Source organism: Ahaetulla prasina, chromosome 1, assembly GCF_028640845.1.
Source record: "Ahaetulla prasina isolate Xishuangbanna chromosome 1, ASM2864084v1, whole genome shotgun sequence".
Lineage (NCBI taxonomy): Eukaryota > Metazoa > Chordata > Lepidosauria > Squamata > Colubridae > Ahaetulla > Ahaetulla prasina.
This window is the reverse complement of record NC_080539.1, coordinates 303,122,028-303,143,546: the sequence shown is the minus strand read 5'-3', so window position 1 is coordinate 303,143,546 and position 21,519 is coordinate 303,122,028. Positions and strand designations below refer to the sequence as shown.

The window sequence follows — 21,519 nt, the reverse complement described above, 5'->3', positions numbered from 1 at the left end:
TCTATGAAAATAATTAATTGCTCAAATATCATAGTTATTGTGCTTTTCTGGTATCATGATATTTCTGTTAAATATTTAATGGTGCATACAATATTAAAATCAGTTGCAAGAGCTCTTGGCATTGCAAAAACGTGTTTTTATCACAGTATTTGGAAAATATAAAAATGTTATGAATATTTTCACCCTTTTTTCAAAGACCTAAAGCAGATTATCATCTCTAAACGGTGCTTTGATTGTAATCCAAACGCCATGTTTTCAATCAGCAATTTCTTAATTTTCCTGAACTACAATAGACTCTGGCTGTTAGTTTACTTACTGGAGTAAGAGCCCCTTCTGCTTGTGCATCCATTAGGCTTGTAGGCGTGACAGCAAGAGCATGGCCAGCAATTCCAACTGGGAGTTCTAGTTGATCTGTAAACTGCTCAGAAGCTGCAATTCCACAACATTCAGTGCCTAAATTAAGTGCTGCTCCATCAGGTACATGCTTGGTTTGAAGTCCAAGTTTATCCTCTTGGGGGGACTCTTCAAAATCCTGGAGTACCTCAGGTTCTTCATCAGAAGGACTTCCTGTTGTTTTATGCCCTGTAGCACAATTAGTTCTGAAATCCTGAAGGTCCTGCTCTTTATCAACAATCACCCATTCCTTAGAGTCTATCTCTTGCTGGCAGGAATTCAAATTGACAGCGACATATCCGTTGCTAACACCACCATCACCCTGTTCTGGAGAAGGACCTGAAACCAGCTTGGAAGCTTCAGGCAGATACTCTTCATCATAATGCCAGACGTGTTCCTGACAGGAAGAAGCTGCGGGAGCACGTGTTTTCTGAGAAGCTGGAATTACAGGTTCTTTGCCAGTATTAAGATCTCTCTTCTTTTTTTCCATGCTAGGGAATGATAAAAGAAAAAAATGATATATCAATGTATTTGAGCAATGTAAAGCAGAACCCACAGGACATCATATAAATAAACATATTTTCAAAAAACTTGAAGTTTTAGAAAAAATTAGGTGATCCTAGTTATCCATGGAAATAAAATACATACTATATTATTTGTCCATGAAAAATAGCTTCTTGCATCCATGTTTTGGAGGACATTTCTGTGTATTTTAAGCATTTATTTATTTATTTAGCATGTAGCATATCATAATATATATATTAACATTTCACAGATTAGTAAAACACAATAAAATACAAATGTAAAAATAACAATGTCTAAGCCATCTAACCATTGAAGGGCAGCATCATTTATATTAAAAAATCAGATATTAGATCGGTATATGTCCTCAGCTTACAGCCAGTCACAATGTGATCTACAGTTTGACATGGGACCCCGCAGTCAAACTGAGGCGAGGGTACTATGCCCCATTTATACAGATCGTCCCGGCAGACACTGTGTGAGGTGCGAATTCTATTCAGGATTGTCCATTGCTGACATGATAGTTTAAAGCCTGGCACCTTTTCTGTGGAGGTCATTTATATGTCTTCTATTTCTGGACGTTCAGTGACCCACTGCAAAATGGTAGGCTGGCTTTTTATATCAAAATACTTTTTAAATTTCTTATCATCTATATTTTCATTATCCACCACTTGACTAGAATAAAACTGCCATGAAGATTAACTATATGTAAATCTATATATGCATATTACAAATTACTAATTAAAATTACTAATTCTAATTAGTTATTGCAGATATTCTAGTTAAACAACAGTGGAGAATTATATACATACACACCCATAGACAAAACCAAACCAAATAGCTGCAAAGGAAAATCTGCCTAAAACAAACCATTACCTACCAGATTTCCAGAAATTTGTCTGCATCTGGCTTTGACTCCAAGGTCAGGCGCTTCTCCAGTTCAAAACTGTGGATTGATCGTAACTTTCGTACCAGAGGAACATCCCGATCTGGCTGTGTGGTCTCTGAACGGACTCTAATTGGAGAACCAAGGCTTGGTGCATTAAACATTCCATTCATTGGCCCATGGCTGTTTTCTTCTTCTGTAGTAGCCTATAAAGGAGTGTCACAATATAAAAAACAAATTAACATAAGGATAACATCCAATCTTATCAAAATACTTGAATGTAAGATAATTTTTATATGAAGTATTTTCCAAATGTGATTTTAAAAACAGTTCTGGCATGCTCCCTCTATTTGAAAATCAGTTATTGCAAAATTGTCTGAAGGTTTTAGAAACAGAATTTAACATAAACAGCTATTTTATATCAAGTTTGACCACTAGCTCACCTAACTAGAGTAGATCTGTTCACCCAATTTTCATGAAGTCATGTAGCTTCCTTAGCTTCCTACTCCTAAATTTCCTTCCTGTACCTATTTTCTTCAAACTTTCTAGTTTTTGTTGCTCTAACCTGCTACATTCCATTATCATTGTAATTCCCATTTTCTCTCATTCTTAAATGAGCTGGGTGACCTTGGCCCTGGGAAACAGATAAGGCTAAACATTTCTCCCTCTCTCTCTCTCTCTCTCTCTCTCTCTCTCTCTCTCTCTCTCTCTCTCACACACACACACACACACACACACACACGATTCTCCTCACACACACACACACACACACACACATCAGGGACAAATTAAATGGTTTTGTTCATCATACTCTGTTTATTCATTTTCCATGGATACCTGATTAGTCACTGCTGGAAAAATAAGATGTACGGTATATTTACATGTTAATGTGAGAAAAAGTAAATGCTATCATTTATTCAACTGCAACACTTACTTTATGTATGTCCAATTTAATCTTCTTCCTGTTAGCATCCATTTCTTCCCACACATCCTTTTCCTGAAGACGATGTCCAGGGGACTCTGGTAACTTTTCTGGTGAGATTCCAATACCGTTCTCACCATCACTGAGTTGTTCATCAGGAAATACTTCATCTGTATTCTCTCGTAATAAATCTCCTGGTATTGGTGTAGCATTGGCAATTCTACATATAAAAAAGTAAAAATTAATACTAAAGATGTCCCAGTTTTTTTTCCTAAACTGACAATATTTTTCTCTCTGCCTTAGATGACAAGATGCAGAGTTATGGCTCTTACTCATCCTCTTCTAAAAGAGGAAGAATTGGCTTCATAAGTAAAGCAGTCGTTAATCTTGTCTACCAGGAATTCAAAACATGGTATTAAACATCTCTAAACAGTCTATATTCATGCACACCTACAGTCAGACACAGAAATCTCAACAATAATTTTGTTATGCATATGCAGAATTGTCTAGAAGATCAACTGATCAACAAACTATAATGTCTTTAATTAGATATCATGCAGAATTGTCTAGAAGATCAACTGATCAACAAACTATAATGTCTTTAATTAGATATCCTATATGCCAGCAGATATAATCTCAATAACAGGAACATGCAAACACAAATACTTCTAATCCAGTACTGTGGACAATATATTAAGATCTACCTAAGATCTGTAGGTCTTGTAAACATGCATTATATGATGCTTTCCCCAATTTTTGAATTATATTTTTATGTAAACCACAAGCTTCTAAAGATCTCAGAGATCTAGTTCTGATACTATCTTGCCTATCACTTCACTTCTGTTGTCTCTCTTTGTTAGAAGGTCAATATTATATGTCTTTCTTAAGTACTAATTTGGAAAACAATAAATATACATTCATTTTAATCGAACCAAAAAGATTAGAAGGGTTGTAGAAAGTAAAATTTTAAATGCATCTTGAAATTTAGAAATTCCGTAGTAGCTTCAGTAATGCTAAAACAATCTTCCCTAACTTCCAGGTTTCCATTTGCTTATGAAGGTATCATAATTTACAGCCAGCATGCTACCCTATTAAGATAAGGAACAGAAGAGGTGATACTATTCCATCACTTTTGCCTCTAGTTTTCCCCACCAAGTAATAACCATTAGAATGAATTGTGTAATAAAGATGGCTTGTTTTGAATTTCTGTCCAATTACATCATGACATCTGAACCGTTTTCAACCTGGCTATATATGAATGAATATTTCCTGACAGCCCTGGAAGACAGCAATTTGGAGACGAACCTCCTCTTCCAAAAGACATAGATAATCATCTATTATTTTATTAGTCAAAGTGATCAAGTGCAAGTTTATTACAAGACACCATTCTAAATATCTGACACAGAATATTGAATCTGGATCCATCAATTAATCTGAGATGCATGAACTTAATCTTATAACTAATCCTATCATCCATGAAGAAGCACTGATAATCTGAAATGCCAATTCAACTAGCATCCAAAGAAATGATTCAAAATACCCTATAGCAGCTGGGGTCAGTCGAGTATGCAGTTGAGGAGTAGTGGAAGTGGTGGTAGTAGTGAGAGAACCATCAGCCCCACTTTTTTCCCAGTCAAACAGATCACTCTCTGTCACCCCAAAATTCTTCATACTGTTATCAAAAACGGACATGAGAAGCTATAAAAACAAAGAAAGGAATTATATTTAGTGTCAATTATTTCTTCAAACAACTTTTTGAAAATTCTGTTCTGACATTGTCTGAAAGTAGACCTTTATACTCGATCTTCATAGTATATTTATTATTAGATAACATTAAATATTACTATTATTCTTCTAAACAACACATAGCCTCAACCTATACATTTCTTGACACTGCTTGTTAGAATAGTTACTGCATGTCCAGGTTAATAGGAGATTTAAATATCCTGTGAGTATCACGAATATAACAGGATCTTAAAATAATTTTCCTCCAAGAGAAAAAATAACCTAAACTGAATTTATAAGAAAATTGTTATATGCTACTATTTTTACCCCTTTTCACCCTCTATCCGTCTAACTGTTTCAACAGGTAGCCAAGTCCATGACATATAATGACATATAAGACAGCAACTCAATACTAGGAAAGCAATTCAGTTTGTTACAGTTCAGATTTATTTCTGATAATATACATTTTGTCTGGATTATTGATTATAGATTAATACTATGATTTTGAGGTGGTAAATCTCTCAACGCAAAAAATAAAATAAAATATTAAATAGAAATATAAAAATGGAAACTAATTAAATATAAATAGAAAATAGAAAACCAATATTCAAATTAAAATATAGCCAACAAGGAATGGCAGACACTTTTAATATAACATGAATTTAACATGGTTTTAACAAACTGTAGATTGGGACATATAAAATCCTCAAAGCAAGCAATGAAAGCTTACACAGTCAATATAACTAAAATATTAAGAAGGAAAGATTTGCAAGTCATAGCACAGAAGTCATACCTGGTAGTCAGGTTTAGTAAAATAGTCTAAAGAAGAAATGTGGTCTAGAAAGATGTTAAACTCTTGAGGAAGATGTTTCAGCATCAGACGGTGATCATACCTCTCTTTTATAGAGCCTACTTGCTCCTAGAAGCAGACAAGGATTAAGTCATTCACCATATGAAATTCTAATGAAAATAACTTATCATGTATGCTACTAAATAACAAATAAATTATCAGATATCTTAAATTAAGTCTCATGTTAATCCTCAAGATATTTCAATTGCTATATTTCTGAACAAACCTTGTCTTTAATTTTCCTCCAGGGCAGTTGTCCAACAACAAACTCCACCAACATATAAAACAAAGACCAAAGATCATCATGACGTCCCATCTCCTATAGAAAAAAAGAAAACTGCATGTTGATCTTCTGTATTTTGCACTCCTATCTAATATAATCTAATGTCAGAATACCAAACTGTATCGACAGAAATATTGCTTATTTGAATATGTGACTAATGACACACATAAATAAAATTTTAATGGCACCCAATAATAGCAACAAGCTATGCAAAGAGGGAATTCATCAGACCTGAGAAGAAAAACAAGATAGTCTCTGTGGTTCTTTGAATAAACCTGTTTATTTCTTTCAGTACAGGTCAATGGTTCGAAATGAAAGAAAAGAAAAGCCTGATCTAATTGAAATGAGACTGGATCAGAATCATGTACCTCACAACTGATAGACTGAATTGTTAATCCCATCTGCTCAAACCCAGATAGTATTGAAACAATGATACAATGGAAGTACTAGAAGACATTTTGTAGATTTCAAGAAAATTCACTAAAACAGGTACCCCTTTAAATACCTTTTTTGGCCATGGACCATGATCACAGACCCCCAAGACTTAAGATTTAAATCATAACATTTCTTCAAGCCTTCATGGCCCCCCTGTGATGACATCACAGCCCCCCAGGGGTCCGCGCACCACAGGTTCAGAATCACTGCTCTACTGGGTCTCTAGTATATTTCCCACACTGATGCTGAGTTCAGAGTATCCTGACCAATCACCTTTTAATTTTTTTAATTTATTTTTATTTTTAATTTATATATTTATTTATAAACACATAAACACACATTGCAAAATATATTCAATTTATGCACCTTTAACCAGCAAAGATCCATCTAAATGTGTTAATGAACTATTGATTTCAGCATAAAATATGGCAGTAGTTGGACAAGTTCACGACATGTCAGTTATGTTTTGGTTTTTATATAGCATCCTTAAAAATACAGAAAAGGGAGGAATTATGACAGACACTCCATGCATAGTTTTCAGTTTTAAATATTCAGGTTAATGTAAATGGTCATACTCACTCTATTTCTGTGAGCATTGACTGATGCATACCGCACTGTACCTCTAAAACCGGCAACAGCTCGGGGCTATTAAGGTAAGAAGGAAAAGGAAAAAAAAAGAGTCCATTTTCCAGAGTCAGGCAGTAAATATTGACTATTTATAAAAAAAGCTGATACAAACAATTTTGATAATCTACTTTGGAGTTTTCCCTCTGCTGATAATGCATTTCTTTAACATACTGTAATGATTCTGCTTCAAGATAGTCCTTAACATACGACCATAATGGAGCCTGCCCATTACAGTTATATGTTATAATGATTCGGGGTGAAATGCTACTTGATCGGACCGGATCGCGGGATCCGGTAGTGATCGCAGCTGGTAATTCAGTGATCAGGTAGTGATGGCGGAGCAAAGCTCTGCCCACCCACTCGGGTGTCATTACTTCCTGGTTTTAACAGGCACATGCACTCCCGGGAGCCGGTAAGTAGATTTCACCCCTGTAAAATGTTAAAACCTTTTTTGTGGCATTTGTTAAGTGAACACAGCATTTGTAAAGCACCCATGGTAGTCATTAAACAAACACCACAAACATTAAGGGAACTAAAGGTTCACTGTAGGCATGGTTTTGTCAAAACTCGGAAGTACCATTTTTAGCAAAACCACCATAAAACACAGGTGACCATGGGACACTGCAAATGGCAATAATTGCATTCATGTTGCCGAGTACCCAAAGCCCAGTCACATGACTGGGGGGAGCTGACCATCATAACTTTAATTTGTGGTTGTAAGTCCCCTTTGGTATAACTTTGAAGAGTTGCTAAGCAGTGAACAACTACCTCTAATACAAATTGGATTTAAGAAGACAAAGATACATATATTGACCAAATTTTAAGTAACCTACAAAAAAAATTACTTAATCAGATGTTACTTTACTGTTTTGCCACTTTTCTTTTTTTACACAGCAAAGTCAACTATTATGTCATCTTATATATCAAATCTATTACCAAGAGATCAGCAGGATGAGGGTCTAATACACAGGTGACAAAAACCCTCAACAGAATAGCTCCCAGGTGGCCTCTCCCTATCTGCCAAAATCAGGGGGCTTCTATGTTTACTGAGGAGCTCTGGGAGATGGAGCTCCAAAACAGACATCTAAAATGACCCTGGCAAAGTGAATCCAAATGGACATGCATAAGAGGTCAAATTTAGGTCTACACAATGGTACACAGTAGTGTTTCTCAACCTAGACATTTTTTAGAACATGGACTTTAACTCCCAGGGTTGGGAATTCTGGGAGTTGAAACCCATACATCTCAGAGTTGCCAAAGTTGGTAAACACTGGAATATAATATTTATCAATTCTGAAGATAAAAGTTTTACACTGGTAGTTTTGCCAGCCACAGCCAATCACACTTTTAATCAGGGTTACATTGAGCAGAGTAGTATGTTTATTTTTGAAAAGTACACACAATACACATCAAAATTTCCACAGTTACAAAGGTAAATAAAATAAAAGCACAATATTGCAAAATTATGTCTATATTGCTTCATTCTAATCAAAAGCTTGCTATAATTGCTTGAAGATTTGGCAGACAAAATCTGATACTCAGAAACATTTAATAATAATAGCACTTAAGACTTATATACTGCTTCACAGCCCTCGCTAAGCAGTTTACAGTGTCAGCATATTGCCCCCAACAATCTGGGTCCTCATTTTACTGACCTCAGAAGGTTGGAAGGCTGAGTTAACCTTGAGCTGGTAAGACTTGAATTGCTGAATTGCTGGCAGCTGGCAATCAGCAGAAGTAGCCTGCAATACTGCATTCTAACCACTGCACCACCACAGCTCAACTTAACATCTAAAGATGCAAACTGGGCTTCCAGTTGAGCATCCATTGCATCACAGACTCCACAACAGGCTGGCAATTTTTTTCCAAACTGTTTGACACTTCCACCCACAAAACTTTAATGGTTGGGAGCCAGAATTGATGGCGGCTCACTGTAGGCAATTGTAATAATTTTTTAAAAAAATATTTAAATATTATACTTTAGGAACATTATTATTAACACTTCTTTAAAAACTTTAATTATTAGTTGATAACACTATATGTTAACAAAACAGTAATACTGTATAATCAAATATAGCAACTCTTGAGTGGCATCAACTTTTCCATTCATAACTGGGATTAATACTTGTATTAAATCTTAAAAAGCAACAGTTACAAATACTTTTATGGAACAGGAGTCATGAATAAAAACCTTAGTAGTAATAAATAGCACCCAATCTCATGACCAAGAGGCAATTAAAACAGTGCAGGTTGCTTATCTTTAAAAAACAAACACTTTTTAACAGCTTTCTAAACACCAGTAGGGAAAGGTCTGCTCAGATATTGGGGAGTGGCAACTGACAAGATGTCTAAGATGCCAGTCTCTAATCAATGGCACTTGTTGCAAGCCCATCCTAACATCTTTTTGGGAGAAGGAAGTGCTCCAGTTATTCTGGTCCAATTGATAGATAGTCTTTAAAGATTATAACTGAGGTGATCTTAGATACAAACCACATAAACTAAAGCTCTTTGGGGTGCTCAATCATTTTGAAGAATGCAAAAGGGGTCCTGAGACTAAAATGTTTTGAGAATTGTTTATCTACATCAATTTTGAAACATAGTCAATTATAGAACCCTTTATTTATCCAACTGAACAAACTTAATGAAACATTTGGTCAGTTTTACTTTGAAATCCTTGGAAAAGGCTGAAAACAAAGGATTCTTGAAGCAGAAATTTTGAGAGCTCTAGCCCTAACCCTGCCAGAAATGAAACCTTGTCCAGCATATATAAAAGCCCTTTTTAATGTCTATTATATTTATTTTAGAGCACAGAACCAGTAATTGTTAATCTCAATTAAATTGATGACCATTTCCAATCATCTTAATCAGTCAGTTCAATAATTGTTTCTACTGTTTTATTTTTTCCCTTTCACCTTCTACCTAACAGTTTGCCTGTCAAACAAAAAGAAACTTTAATGTTTCTTCTCAGAGAAATTCGGGCATATTTTGCAACTTTTGAGTTAACGTTTGTCAAGGATTCTGATAAAGACAGCATAGAATTAACTGAAGCAGATGGAAAACTGCATTCACAATAGAATTTGTAGCTGGTGAAAGTCAGAATCCAAATTCTGGTCTGGAACAATGTCAAGATTTTGGAAAATGTTGTTCCCTAATAAAAGTCACTAGAGAATATCTCAAAGTCACTTCAAATCTATAACCATGGAAGGAAAGGAAGAATCTGAATTAATTTTTATATATTCCCTTCATTCTTAGAAATAACTAAATAAGTTCTTATTAGAACTTTATTTATTATTCATTCATTCATTCATTTACTCATTTATTCATTCAATTTCCAAGCCACCAAGCTCAATCAAGTGACTCTCCAGTGAAGTATGCAGAGATACTTGATTCAGTTCTGAGAGCTGGATTCAGAACTGTGTGAAAAACCCTAAAAAAGTGAAAAACCTTTCACTCTGGAAGTAAGGTAAAGGTAAAGGTTCCCTTCGCACATATGTGCTAGTTGTTTTCGACTCTAGGGGGTGGTGCTCATCTCCGTTTCAAAACCGAGAGCCAGCACTGTCCGAAGACATCTCCATGGTCATGTGGCCGGCATGACTCAACACCAAAGGTGCACGGAATGCTGTTACCTTCCCACTAAAGGTGGTCCCTATTTTTCTACTTGCATTTTTTACGTGCTTTCAAACTGCTAGGTTGGCAGAAGCTGGGACAAGTAACGGGAGCTCACCCTGTTACGAGGCGCTAGGGAATCAAACAGCTGAACTGCCGACCTTTCGATCGACAAGCTCAGAGTCTTTAGCCACCTAAAGACTCTGGAAGTATGGTAGTCCTATTTGACATGGGACTCAGAGTCTTTAGCCACCCTACACTCTGGAAGTATGGTAGTCCTATTTGACATGGCCCCCAGAATGGGCAATACATGGTTGGATCAAGACAGAACTTATTTCTTTCAAAGCAGTCAGCATGTTCCTCCTCCCTGACCCCAAAAGAATAACATAATCTAAATAACTGTGCACACATACTCCAGTCCAACCTTCCAAAAGAACTAGGCAGAGCTGGTCACAGGTGGCTAATCTCATGCTGCAAAGAACCCTATCCATTTCCTTGGTATCCACAAACTGAAATGAATGCCAGAACCTTGTAAGACCAGTACCAATTTTGCTTTAAAACCCCATGTAATAAAAATTTTGTGTTTGTATTTATCATGTGAAATCTGTTTTTCCTCCTAAACAAAGTATTCAGAAATTAAGGTTTGACAATACCTCAGGATAAAATTAGAATATGATTACATTTTTTTTCTTTAAAGTACTGCCAAAATTATATACTATAAACTTGATTTTTTTCAAAACCATTCTGAAAAATGTATTCATTAAATAATTCACACTGTTAGTCACATTATCACACTGAATTAGGTAGTATTTATTTTGAAACTTTGATTAAAATTTCTTACTGGTCTGACATCCCCACAGGAGTTTGTAAACTGACGTGCCAAGCCAAAATCCAGCATATAACACTTCCTCCAGGTACTCGGAAAGCGTCCCATAGCAAAATTAGACTAAAAAGAAAAAAAAAGTTTATAATGTAGAGATGAACAATGTAATATCAGCTTTCATTTCATATATTTTAATTGTACCCATTTAGAAAAATAGTAGGTTAACTGATTGGATACTGAAATCACAAATTATTATTGTTGCTTCTGTATTAATATGATGCATATGCTCAGCTAAATATATTATTTATTATATTTATTATATATATATATAATGCAATTGTTCCAATACCACAATTCTATTGTTATTTAGAAGGAAAGTATTCAGCCAGGCTCACTGACCAGAAAGAATAGTTAGTCCTCTATTATACAGAGAAAATTGTGTAATATTGAATCTAGAATTTCCTCTCAGATTGAGGAAAAGTGAGAGTGATCTATTGAAAGGGTTACATTTATCTATCCCCATGGGATCCAAAGACAAAGGCTAGAAAGAATTTTCAGTTGCTTCCATGGGAGGAGATATTTCCTTTTCCAGTATCAGAATGACAACCCAGAAATCATTCAGTAGAAGAATTTTTTTTAGAAATGTTGAAAATAAAGGAGAGTTATGAATCTTTGTTCCCAATAGCGCAAACAGCACAGAAGGGAGTGATACACAAAGTACAATAATTTCATAGATTTATTAGACAACCCATGACCAGTTGGGTCATCCTTCGAGAGATATTTCCTTAGCAGATTCCTCAATGCCTTCAACAATTACAGAATGTTTAATGTTCTGCTTTCATTGGAAAAGTTAGAATACATGCAGAGATGTATCTGCCTTGACAATAGTCCGTGCTGAACAGCACAGTCAACAATCAGCACAGAAATTTTTTACCACATTTTTATTATGTCATAAACTGTTTTATGATCATTTTTTGTCATAAAATAGTTTATAAAATTTGCCAAATTTCAATTCCACAGGGTCTTGGGTCCTGGATTTTGGACACATTCTCTAAGTTAGCCCGTTTGAGGTACCTTGGTTTAAAAATAGTTGCCCTATGATGCATCATTTCACCCAGTTAAAGGGTGCAGGAACAAGAGTTTTAATATAGACTGAATCAAAGCTTGAATACAATTGTCCCCCTTATAAATTTCTCAGTTCCACCACAGCTAATTAGACATATCAACATGATTTCTCCAACTGCTCCAATGTAAGCAGATAAGTTATCTAAATTAGTAATTAGAATTATGAAAAGTTGCCTTGGAACTTTTTCAGAAAGATTCTCAATGAAGAAAAGATAGTAAGAGAAGCAGCAGGCAAAAGAGCAGTAAACAAATTGGCAATCTTTGCCTTCAAATGCACATCCCCAACACAGTTGTTTCTACTTACATGCAGAGCTCCTTTTTTGAGTTCCTATTTTATAACTAAAAAGTGTTGGACTTTGACCAGCATCAGTCTTGTCAAGGATATAGCTATAACTTAGAAGACAATTTGGGAAAGTGTCCAGCTGTTCTTGGACAATTCTTGATGATGAAGGTTCATGTCCTGTCTTGGCCTTCTTATCCATCAGCACATTGCAATAATCCAATTGTGAGATGACCGGAGCTTGAGTGATTGAATGTAGGGACTCCTGATCCATGAAAGGTCACAGCTGGCACATAACACGAAGTTGCACGAAGGCTCTTCTAGCCACAACTGCTATCTGCTCATCGAACAGTTCAGCTCAAGTTGCACAATGGGTCTGTCTGGGGCAGTGTGACCCCATCCAAAACTAAAAATGTTAAGGTCCCAGAAGCTGCAGCTCTATATACCCAAAGCCACTGACCAGGGGTTGGGGACCCCTGTCCTAATGGCTCAGTTGTCATGCACTTTGTGCCAAACTTTCTATAATAGAGTCTTAGAATTGGGACAAAAGAGAAGATAACCCCCTGCCCAGTAAAATAACAAATTTACAATCTTAGTCATGAAAATTGTGTCTAGGCACAAAAAGATAATGTTTAGCCAGATCATAAAGAAATACTGGTATTTCAGGAAGGCTTGGACCTTGCTCACAGATCTCATATTGCATACAGCCCTAAAAGGTTTGTGCCATCTTTGGCTTTTCTCTGTATAGGGTTTATAGAGGGTGCATCCTGTTCCCTTACACTGATGTCTATGATCAGCTGGACTTGTAGGGAGAAACATATGTTCCTTCTCCTGAATAGAGACAGCCACAATTTGATTCTTCACCTTCAGATCTAGGCATTTCAGGTATCTTAGGGATATTCAGTTCAGGAAAGGGTTAGGGTTAGGGCATCAATAGAGAGGAATGGAATCTGGCCATGGTACTGATCATCTGGCCTGAAGGCTGTCAAGAGTCATGAAGCCTGTTGAATTGTTTGTTTTTACTAGATAAGGTCTCTTTCTGTGTCCAGAATGGTACAGAGATGGTACTATTTGAAATATGTTCTTATTTTCATTTATTACAAAGATTAGGTTCTCAAGGTTCTGCACTATGATCTTAATGTGCTTTCTTCTCTGTTCAATCTATAGGGATTGGATGAACACATCATTTAAATAAGAGACTATGTGTATACCCCAGGATCTTAGACAGGCTATAAAAATCACTTTTTACATGAATACCATAGATGACAACAGGACAAATGGGAGGGTCTCGAATTGATACCAACTGCCTTGCTCTTATACAGCAGCAGGTTACCTTTGCTCAACCCTTCCTAACTGTTGGCATGTTCTCAGATTCTGCCATCTGGCCTCTCATTATCTGTATCAGAATCTTCTCAGGGTGTTTCTTGAATGGCTACTTCTGCCTTCTGCCTCTTCAGACTGTCAATCCATTAGATTGTTGTTCTTCTAACTCAGAAGATTCAGAGAAGATCATAATAATGTGCTGCAAAGATAATTTATGGGCTTCAAGACCAGAACTTTCTTTTGGTCTTATGTCTCTCCATATAGCTTTTCTCCCTTGAATTGGCCCAATATTAGACTCTAAATCCAAAATGATCTTATGTTCTGGTGACCATGTTAGCTACCATGCCTCTGATTATAAACTGGGCATTATTCTGATGAGCACCCACCATAACAGCAGTTTTGTTCATCCCTGCCTATGCTCTTTAGGGTCTAGACAATTGAACCATTATTTTTCTGGTCCAAATATTAAGGGAGTGCATTGTGGCTAGGGCTATTTCTGTGCTGCAGGATCTCTGTTTTCCTGTCCCCTGGTGTTTGTAGGTACCTTCCCCATCTTTTAAGTTTTATGTTCCCATGAAGGTAGGCACTGGGGAGGTTGAACAGATCTAGGACAGAGTTCAGCAGACAGAAAGGAGCTATTCTTCACATCATGCCCTCTCCCCTTCTGCCTTACAAGATTTCGTTAAGATAGATTTACTAGCAACAGGGAACATCTCTATTGCTGATAGATTCACTGGATTCTGTGTTACCAGAGTATTTGGTTTGTTGAGATCTGGAACTTACAGACTTTTTTGAGAACCAGTGGAAGTCTGGTTTTTAAAGGCCTGATGGATTTGGAGACTGACTGGGCATCTTCCTATTCTAGGGATAGTTCTCCTCTGTATCTTAATTGTCCTGCAGGGAATTCTCTGATTCATGTGCAAAAGCAAGTGAGGCTGGGTACCCATCTTTCCCTTGATGGTCCAGCTCTTCTTGTGATAGAAGTCTAGGTACTGACTTCTGGGTAAGGGTCCGCAGATATTGTTTCAAAGAAGAAAGGAGGAGGAGGGAAATACAACAGTGCTGTTTCCCCTCCCCCCTTCCCTCTCTGCACAGATTAATCCAGTTGGGAATCACAAAAATGGGCTCTCCAGAAGGGTGAGTGGTCATTAGCATGGGCCTAATCCAGAGAGGTTAATTTGGCCTCTTCAGGGAGCAGAAGGCCATGGGAGCTTCACAAATATTACCTGGCAGACTCAGCAAAGACAGCAGCGGTTGAGAGAGCTGCTCCCTCAGTAAATGGGACAAATCACTCTGTAAGCTTCAATCATCTTTTGTACAAGGGTAATCTGGCTCCCTGGAGGAGTGGTAACAGACCCTCCTGTTGTTGTAGGTCTTATGGCCAGTGATTCCACAGTTGCAGTGTTAGCTGGCATCTCTGGGGAAGAGAACAAGTTGATACCTATATGGAGACCAGCCAATCAAGAGACGCTGTTCATGAGTTTGTTTATCATGTTATCAGGTGTTTAGTAAGAGAAAAGAATGAAAAAAATGAAGCTGAAAAAAAATAATGGAAGATCTCTAAAATGAGAAAGTACTTGGAAGAATCGATGAGCTTGCATGCTCTTCAGGGTAAGACAAGGTCAAATGTGGGAGAGGTGATATCTCTTTATACAGGAAGATATATCAGAAATAATTTCTAGCCCTGTCCCGAGTCAATGGGAGATAGACATCCTGTGCAGAATTTGCTGATTTCACTGAAGAAAAATGTTAATATAGTCTCAGTAGTTGAGGCAATCATCTTTAGCTTTTTTATATTAAGGACATGTTTAGGCTCATAGCAATTATTAGACAAAATAATTACAGATGTTGACATAATGTTAACTGAAAAGTGATAACACTGATAAACAATTAATTATTAGTTTTTAAAATAGGCGCAGATATCTTTATAATTTCAGATCAGTTTTATTTGGACCTAATAAGCTGCTGTGCTATGTAAAAAATTGCAATTTTAAGTAAATTCTTGGTTTTGATATATGGAGAAACTTACTGGTTTAATATCTCTGTGTAAAAATCCCACCAAATGAATGCTCTCAATAGACTCCAGAATTTGCTTCCCAAGACGCAATGTCGTACTAATTGTGAAAGTCCCTCTAGTTTGGCTTCGACGCAAATCTGCCAAATTCCGCCCCTGAAAGAAACAAAAATACTAACATCCAGAATTTTTTTTTCTCATCTTCTTTTGATAATCAACATTTAGCAGGTAACCTGACTGCATATTAGAATTTTCTTTTTCCTGGCAAATGTAAGAAGGACAGCATTTCAATAGTTAAAATATCAAATGATTTTAGGAAAAAATATATTTTGTTTGCTCTTCCTTGTTATACTATTTTAAAGTCTTTCTAAAACATGAGAATTCCTCTTCCTGTTCTGCCTTCAATACTTTTCTGTTAAACAATTTAGGACTAAAACATGAGATTTGCAGATTGAAAATAAGAAAACAAAAATATGGAAGATTTGAACACCCATTCAGTTAGCGCTTTGCAACACAGTCTTTGGCAGAAATAGCAGCTTCCAAATGTTTCCTCCATATTATTGGTTTTGGATTTCTTTTTCACATTACAAAAATCTTCTACCTCAGAAATGTAGTTAGAACATCTTGTATTCATTACATGTTAGAGATTTTCTCTATAGATTTTTAATAATATTCCAGACTGAGAATTGTGTAAATCATTCCATCATTTTCTTTCTTCTCTGTTAATGCTTCATTGTTGATTTCATGGTGTATTTCAGATGTTTGTCTTGCTGAAATCTTCAACTTTTTTTCAGCCTTAGTTTCTTCACTGTGTATAAGTGTATAAGTGTATACAGATTGTATATAAGTATGCATTCAAATTTAGAGAAAGGTGTTGTGTTCAACTGCCCCCTGAATAACTTAAAATAACTTAAGTCAACTGCTGTTCACTTACACTTGACTAGGAGTGCCCAAACTTTTGCATTCAAGCATAGATGCCTTTTCCAGGGAAATTTTCTTAGTACCAAAATGGTTCCTATTTTGGTATCAGTGAATGACCTTATCTTTTCTCTATCCATGAACAAATAAAATAAGTTACAGAAGCTCATTTTAATTGAACATTTCATAGTTTCTTTTATTTTATTTAATTACTCAGCTATTACAGACTAAAAAAATTTAGGACATAGTATCAATGAAGCATTCCCAGTGAATTTTACTACTGATTTAAAAAAATATATGTTAGAGTAAAAGCATTGGCTAAAGCAATCTGTATGTTCCCCTCCTCAACTACAAGTAATAGAAAAACAACATCGCTATAAAGCAAATTCTCTTTAGACATTTAGTCAAATAAAAGTAGACGTAAGTTGGTATTTTGGTTTGGCTTAGTCCCTGTAAGAGGAAAATTGTTTAAAAAAGGCAAGAACAAGCAGAGGTTGTAAACACAATTTAAAGGGATTTGGGTATTGTGGTAGGAAATACCTCACTAGTTTAATTATAAATGTGTATTTGTGATTGCCTACATCTACTATGGCAGTCATTGCTTTTTAAAGACCATTCATGACAACCTTCTAATGAAAGCACCCATGGCATAGTCCCAAAATTCCAAAATCCAAACAGGATCTCTATCCCTGTGTTAGATCAATGGAGAAATTAAGTGAGGAGCTTAGGATGTGATTTGATTATGGGCCATCAAATGTTAAGGATCATATAGATAGATTTTGTTTCCATGGCACACCCCTAATTTGATCTTTTAGGTCTTCCAATAGTACTTCCATCAACCATGCCCCTCAAGTGAGGACTCTGGGTTGATTTGTTTGATGACAACTACATTCTTCTTCTTAATATTTCCAGCTTTGGTATTTGAGTCAACAATTACAAGGAGCTCATTATTTAATACTATATCACCAATCATTTGATATTTTCTATCTACATGGTTTTCTTAATAAAAGTACAGGTAGCCCTTGACTTACGACCACAACTGAGCCCAAAATTTGTTGTCAAGTGAGACATTTGTTAAGTGAGTTTTGCCCCATTTTATGACCTTTCTTGCCACAGTTGTTAAATAAATCACTGCAGTTGATAATGTTAGTAACACGGTTGTTAAGTGAATCTATTCAAACCTTTAGAAAAATGGATTAAATCTTCTCAACTTCTGAACAGTATATATAATTCCACCAAATTACTGGTTTATTATTCTTTTTAAAAATTAATAAAACTCATGAGGCTAAAAATGTAATGAAAATGCATAACAATATACAATCAGTTCACAAATATATATTTTCAGCGATAAAGCTGAACATCAGTGAAGAATCCAAATGTATTTAAACTGGATAATCTTACAGTAAATCAGACATATTAGGTATATATCTGGGATTTCATTTGCAGTCTTTCTCACTTAAATAGAAAAACATTTATATGCAGGAAGACAAACCATAGTGAATGATTAACAATTTACACTGTAATAAAAGTAAAAAACTCACCTGCAATTGCATGACCACATAATTAAATCTGTCATTCCTTCCACAGCCTACAAATCGACAAATATGATCTTTCCCTGAGAAGGAAACATTTTATATTTGTTCATTTTTTTCACCAGCTCAAATCCAGAGAAACATAATAGCATATTTGTCTTCCAGACCAATCTTCCAGAAAAATTTTTATTATTATTTTAAACAGAGAGAAAGAACGAAAGACTTGATGCCCTGAATAATCTGGGCTATAGATAAGGATAACTTCCGCAAAATCAGGATAATCTTTTGCTTGCAGAAAATGCTCCTCCTTAGTTTTCATTTCTACCTTTAACCTCAATCCTTAATGTCAGGTCTTACCAGTTCAAGAAACTTTAAATCTTCAGGATAAACTATCGAAGCTAGGATTAATCTCTTTCTGATAAAGCTGTCTACATCTATATTTTTCTTTCTATGTGAGACTATAAAGTGACACTTAGGTCACTGATGAGGAAGCTGCAGGAAATTCTGTTTTTTATTACATAGGTTTTAAAAAATGTCCAACTTCCAAAGTCTCTGGGCACTTTACTTTATAAAAAGGCAGAATTATAATAGAACAAATGTCATGTGTTCAGAAAGCCATAAAAAGCAGCATATATCCTCATCAACTGCCCTACCTCCTAGGAAAATAGTCAAGTTTTCAATGTCTTTTGAAATGCCAACAAGGGAGGAGCCGTACAGATCTCTGAGGGGATCCTGTTCCAAAGGATGGCATAGGAGATATGCCCCTGGGTTTCTACTGGATGGCATTATTAAATTGAAGAGACTTGAAAAATATTCATTCTGCTGGATAAGAAATAACAGCACTCAAATAATCAGGCCATATGCCATGAAGGGCTTTATAGGTGGTAGCCAGACCTTGAACTGTACCAGAAGCCAACTGGTAACTATTGCAGCTTGCAGAGGAAGTGGTGTCACACAGGCATACCATGTCATATCCATTACTGCCTATGCTGATGCAATCTAGACCAGCTGTAGCTTCCAAGTGGTTTTTCAAGGGCAGCCCCAAGTTGTGTGTGTTGCAATATTCCATTCTTGAGGTGACTAGAGTGTAAGTCACTGTGATTATCATCTGTTCAAAAATCCACATGTTCAAATAACTTTATGTTATGAAAATGGCAATGTATTATATGCAGAAGAGCTTTTACAAATTGTTCAAAAACTGTAATTGTTTCTGAATAGCTTTGAAAGACTAAAAAAAGTAATATTTCAACTATATATACTGTATGCTATCCATTTGATTGGCTACTGGTCAAACACCCTAACCTTTAACATTTTAAACGCCTTAGGTCTGGGCTACCTGCAAGATACCTTTCCCTGTATATTCCTACCAAAATCTACTACTCTTTACAGGGCCTTCTCAGTGCCCCACCAAACAAAATGATGCAAAAATTGCTCAGGAAAAAGACCTCCTCAGCAGTGGCTACACAGACTAAGATATGGAAGACAATTTATTCATTGTTGCTCTTAAAATGATTTCTGTCCTATTGCTAGGGCTTCTCCATTAAGCAGTTGTTCTTACTTAAAATATTTTCATTTTATTTATCCTCCGTAGATTTCTAAGTAGTTCCTATTTAGTAACTATTAAAACATCAACAAATAACCATTGTTCAAAAAATATTTAAGTCTTGAGATAATATTTTAAAAAAAAACAACACCAGATGAGATTACACTCTAAAGGCCTCCCTAAAAGAAAAGTCTTTACCAAGAGAAGAGGTTTCAGAGTTTTGATGTAGGCCCTCAAAAGACCCTCTTTCTAATCATGGGCAAATAGATTTCAGGGGTTATTGAGTCATACAGAAAGGATTCCAAAGATGATGTCAACAGGCTAGCAGAGATAGTATGGAAGAAAGCAGAAGATTCTAATCCCGATCCTAAAATATTAAGAAGTTTAAAGATTACTAGGATTTTAAACAGGAAACCAGTATACCTACTCTAATTACAATATCACATGTTTCGTATATCCCACCCATTAATAATTAGGATGCTGCTTTTGGACCAATTAGATTTTTAATATTCTTAAAGAGTACCAAATGCGTTTTGGTAGTTGCCTCGTGAAAAAGCACCTTTGGGACAACGATTTGCACAGACATTCTTCAAGAGTACAGTATACAGCATAAACTACATCTATAATCTAATTATGTTACAATTAATGAACAAATCGTTCTGGATAGATTTTGAATGTGCACAGAGGGGAGGGAAAAACCTGCAGCAGGATGCAAGAACTTGTAACGTTCCCCATTGACTTTCTCACATGATCGCAGGACAGTTTACAACCGATCATAAATTCAAACAGGTTGCCAATTACTGAGATCACAATCACATGACTGTAGGGAATGGGACATTTTATGACGGCCTCCGGAAATTGTGGGTGCTCCGACACTGAAAGTTTTTAAGAAGAGACTGGACAACTATTTGTCTGAAATGGTATAAGATTTCCTGCCTGAACAGGGGGTTTGACTGGAAGACCTCCAAGGTCCCATCTAATTCTGTTTTTCTGAAGTGCTTTATAGACTCTTTCCAAGCATCATAACATTGAACAGTCTAGGACCACTTGCATTTCTGTATTGGTGTTGCTGAGAACAGATTTTTCCCCTATGTCATTTTCTCAATTAATACTATTTCCAAAATTATTGCTTACAGCATAATGAAAACATTTATTACTAACATAAATGTAAGCTGTTAGAGTGATGATATCAATTAGAAAAAATAAATGTAGGAGAAAAACTATATCCCAATGCAATTTGAATTAGACAAATATTGAAAAAAATTCAAGGATGCAAAGGTTCCTCATTATGAATATTTACTGCAGTGTATTCATTAACTCAAGAACACTAAATCTCTTTCTTAACTGTCCTCCACCCCACCAAATCTCTATAACAAAGATGCTACAAAAACTGAAAAAGAAGCAATTTACCCAGTGAAGAGGACCTGCTTTAGATACTTTTGGTATAACATAACTATAAAGCAGAAGATAAATATTTTCCATTCTTTTCTCATTACATACTTTATAATATGAAGCATGTGGGCTAGTGGCTACATAGAGCTTCTGAACAGCATGAGAATGTACTTCTAAAACTGGGCTGCTGAAAACCTTATTTTGAGGATATTCACTTATTCATGTAATCAAAATGTGAACATGGGAGCTGGTATTTTTTCTATGTTGAACCTGCTGTCCCAATTCTCCCAAAATTTAGTATATCACATTAAAATGCAGTA

At 35.8% G+C, this 21,519-nt stretch overlaps 1 protein-coding gene across 3 annotated transcripts in view; it reads right to left on the bottom strand.

Annotated features, from left to right (window-relative positions):
• TTBK2 (tau tubulin kinase 2) overlaps window positions 1–21,519 on the bottom strand; it is a 65,635-nt gene that overhangs the window by 21,050 nt on the left and 23,066 nt on the right. For all 3 annotated transcript variants that reach the window (XM_058161986.1, XM_058161983.1, XM_058161985.1), the window contains exons 4-13: window positions 18,274–18,347; window positions 15,830–15,970; window positions 11,091–11,195; window positions 6,596–6,661; window positions 5,525–5,617; window positions 5,242–5,367; window positions 4,264–4,421; window positions 2,736–2,943; window positions 1,796–2,007; window positions 317–884 (exon numbers count right to left, since the gene is read on the bottom strand). In XM_058161986.1, the coding sequence (XP_058017969.1) occupies window positions 317–884; window positions 1,796–2,007; window positions 2,736–2,943; window positions 4,264–4,421; window positions 5,242–5,367; window positions 5,525–5,617; window positions 6,596–6,661; window positions 11,091–11,195; window positions 15,830–15,970; window positions 18,274–18,347 (1,751 nt within the window). The remainder of the gene's footprint in view (window positions 1–316; window positions 885–1,795; window positions 2,008–2,735; window positions 2,944–4,263; window positions 4,422–5,241; window positions 5,368–5,524; window positions 5,618–6,595; window positions 6,662–11,090; window positions 11,196–15,829; window positions 15,971–18,273; window positions 18,348–21,519) is intronic.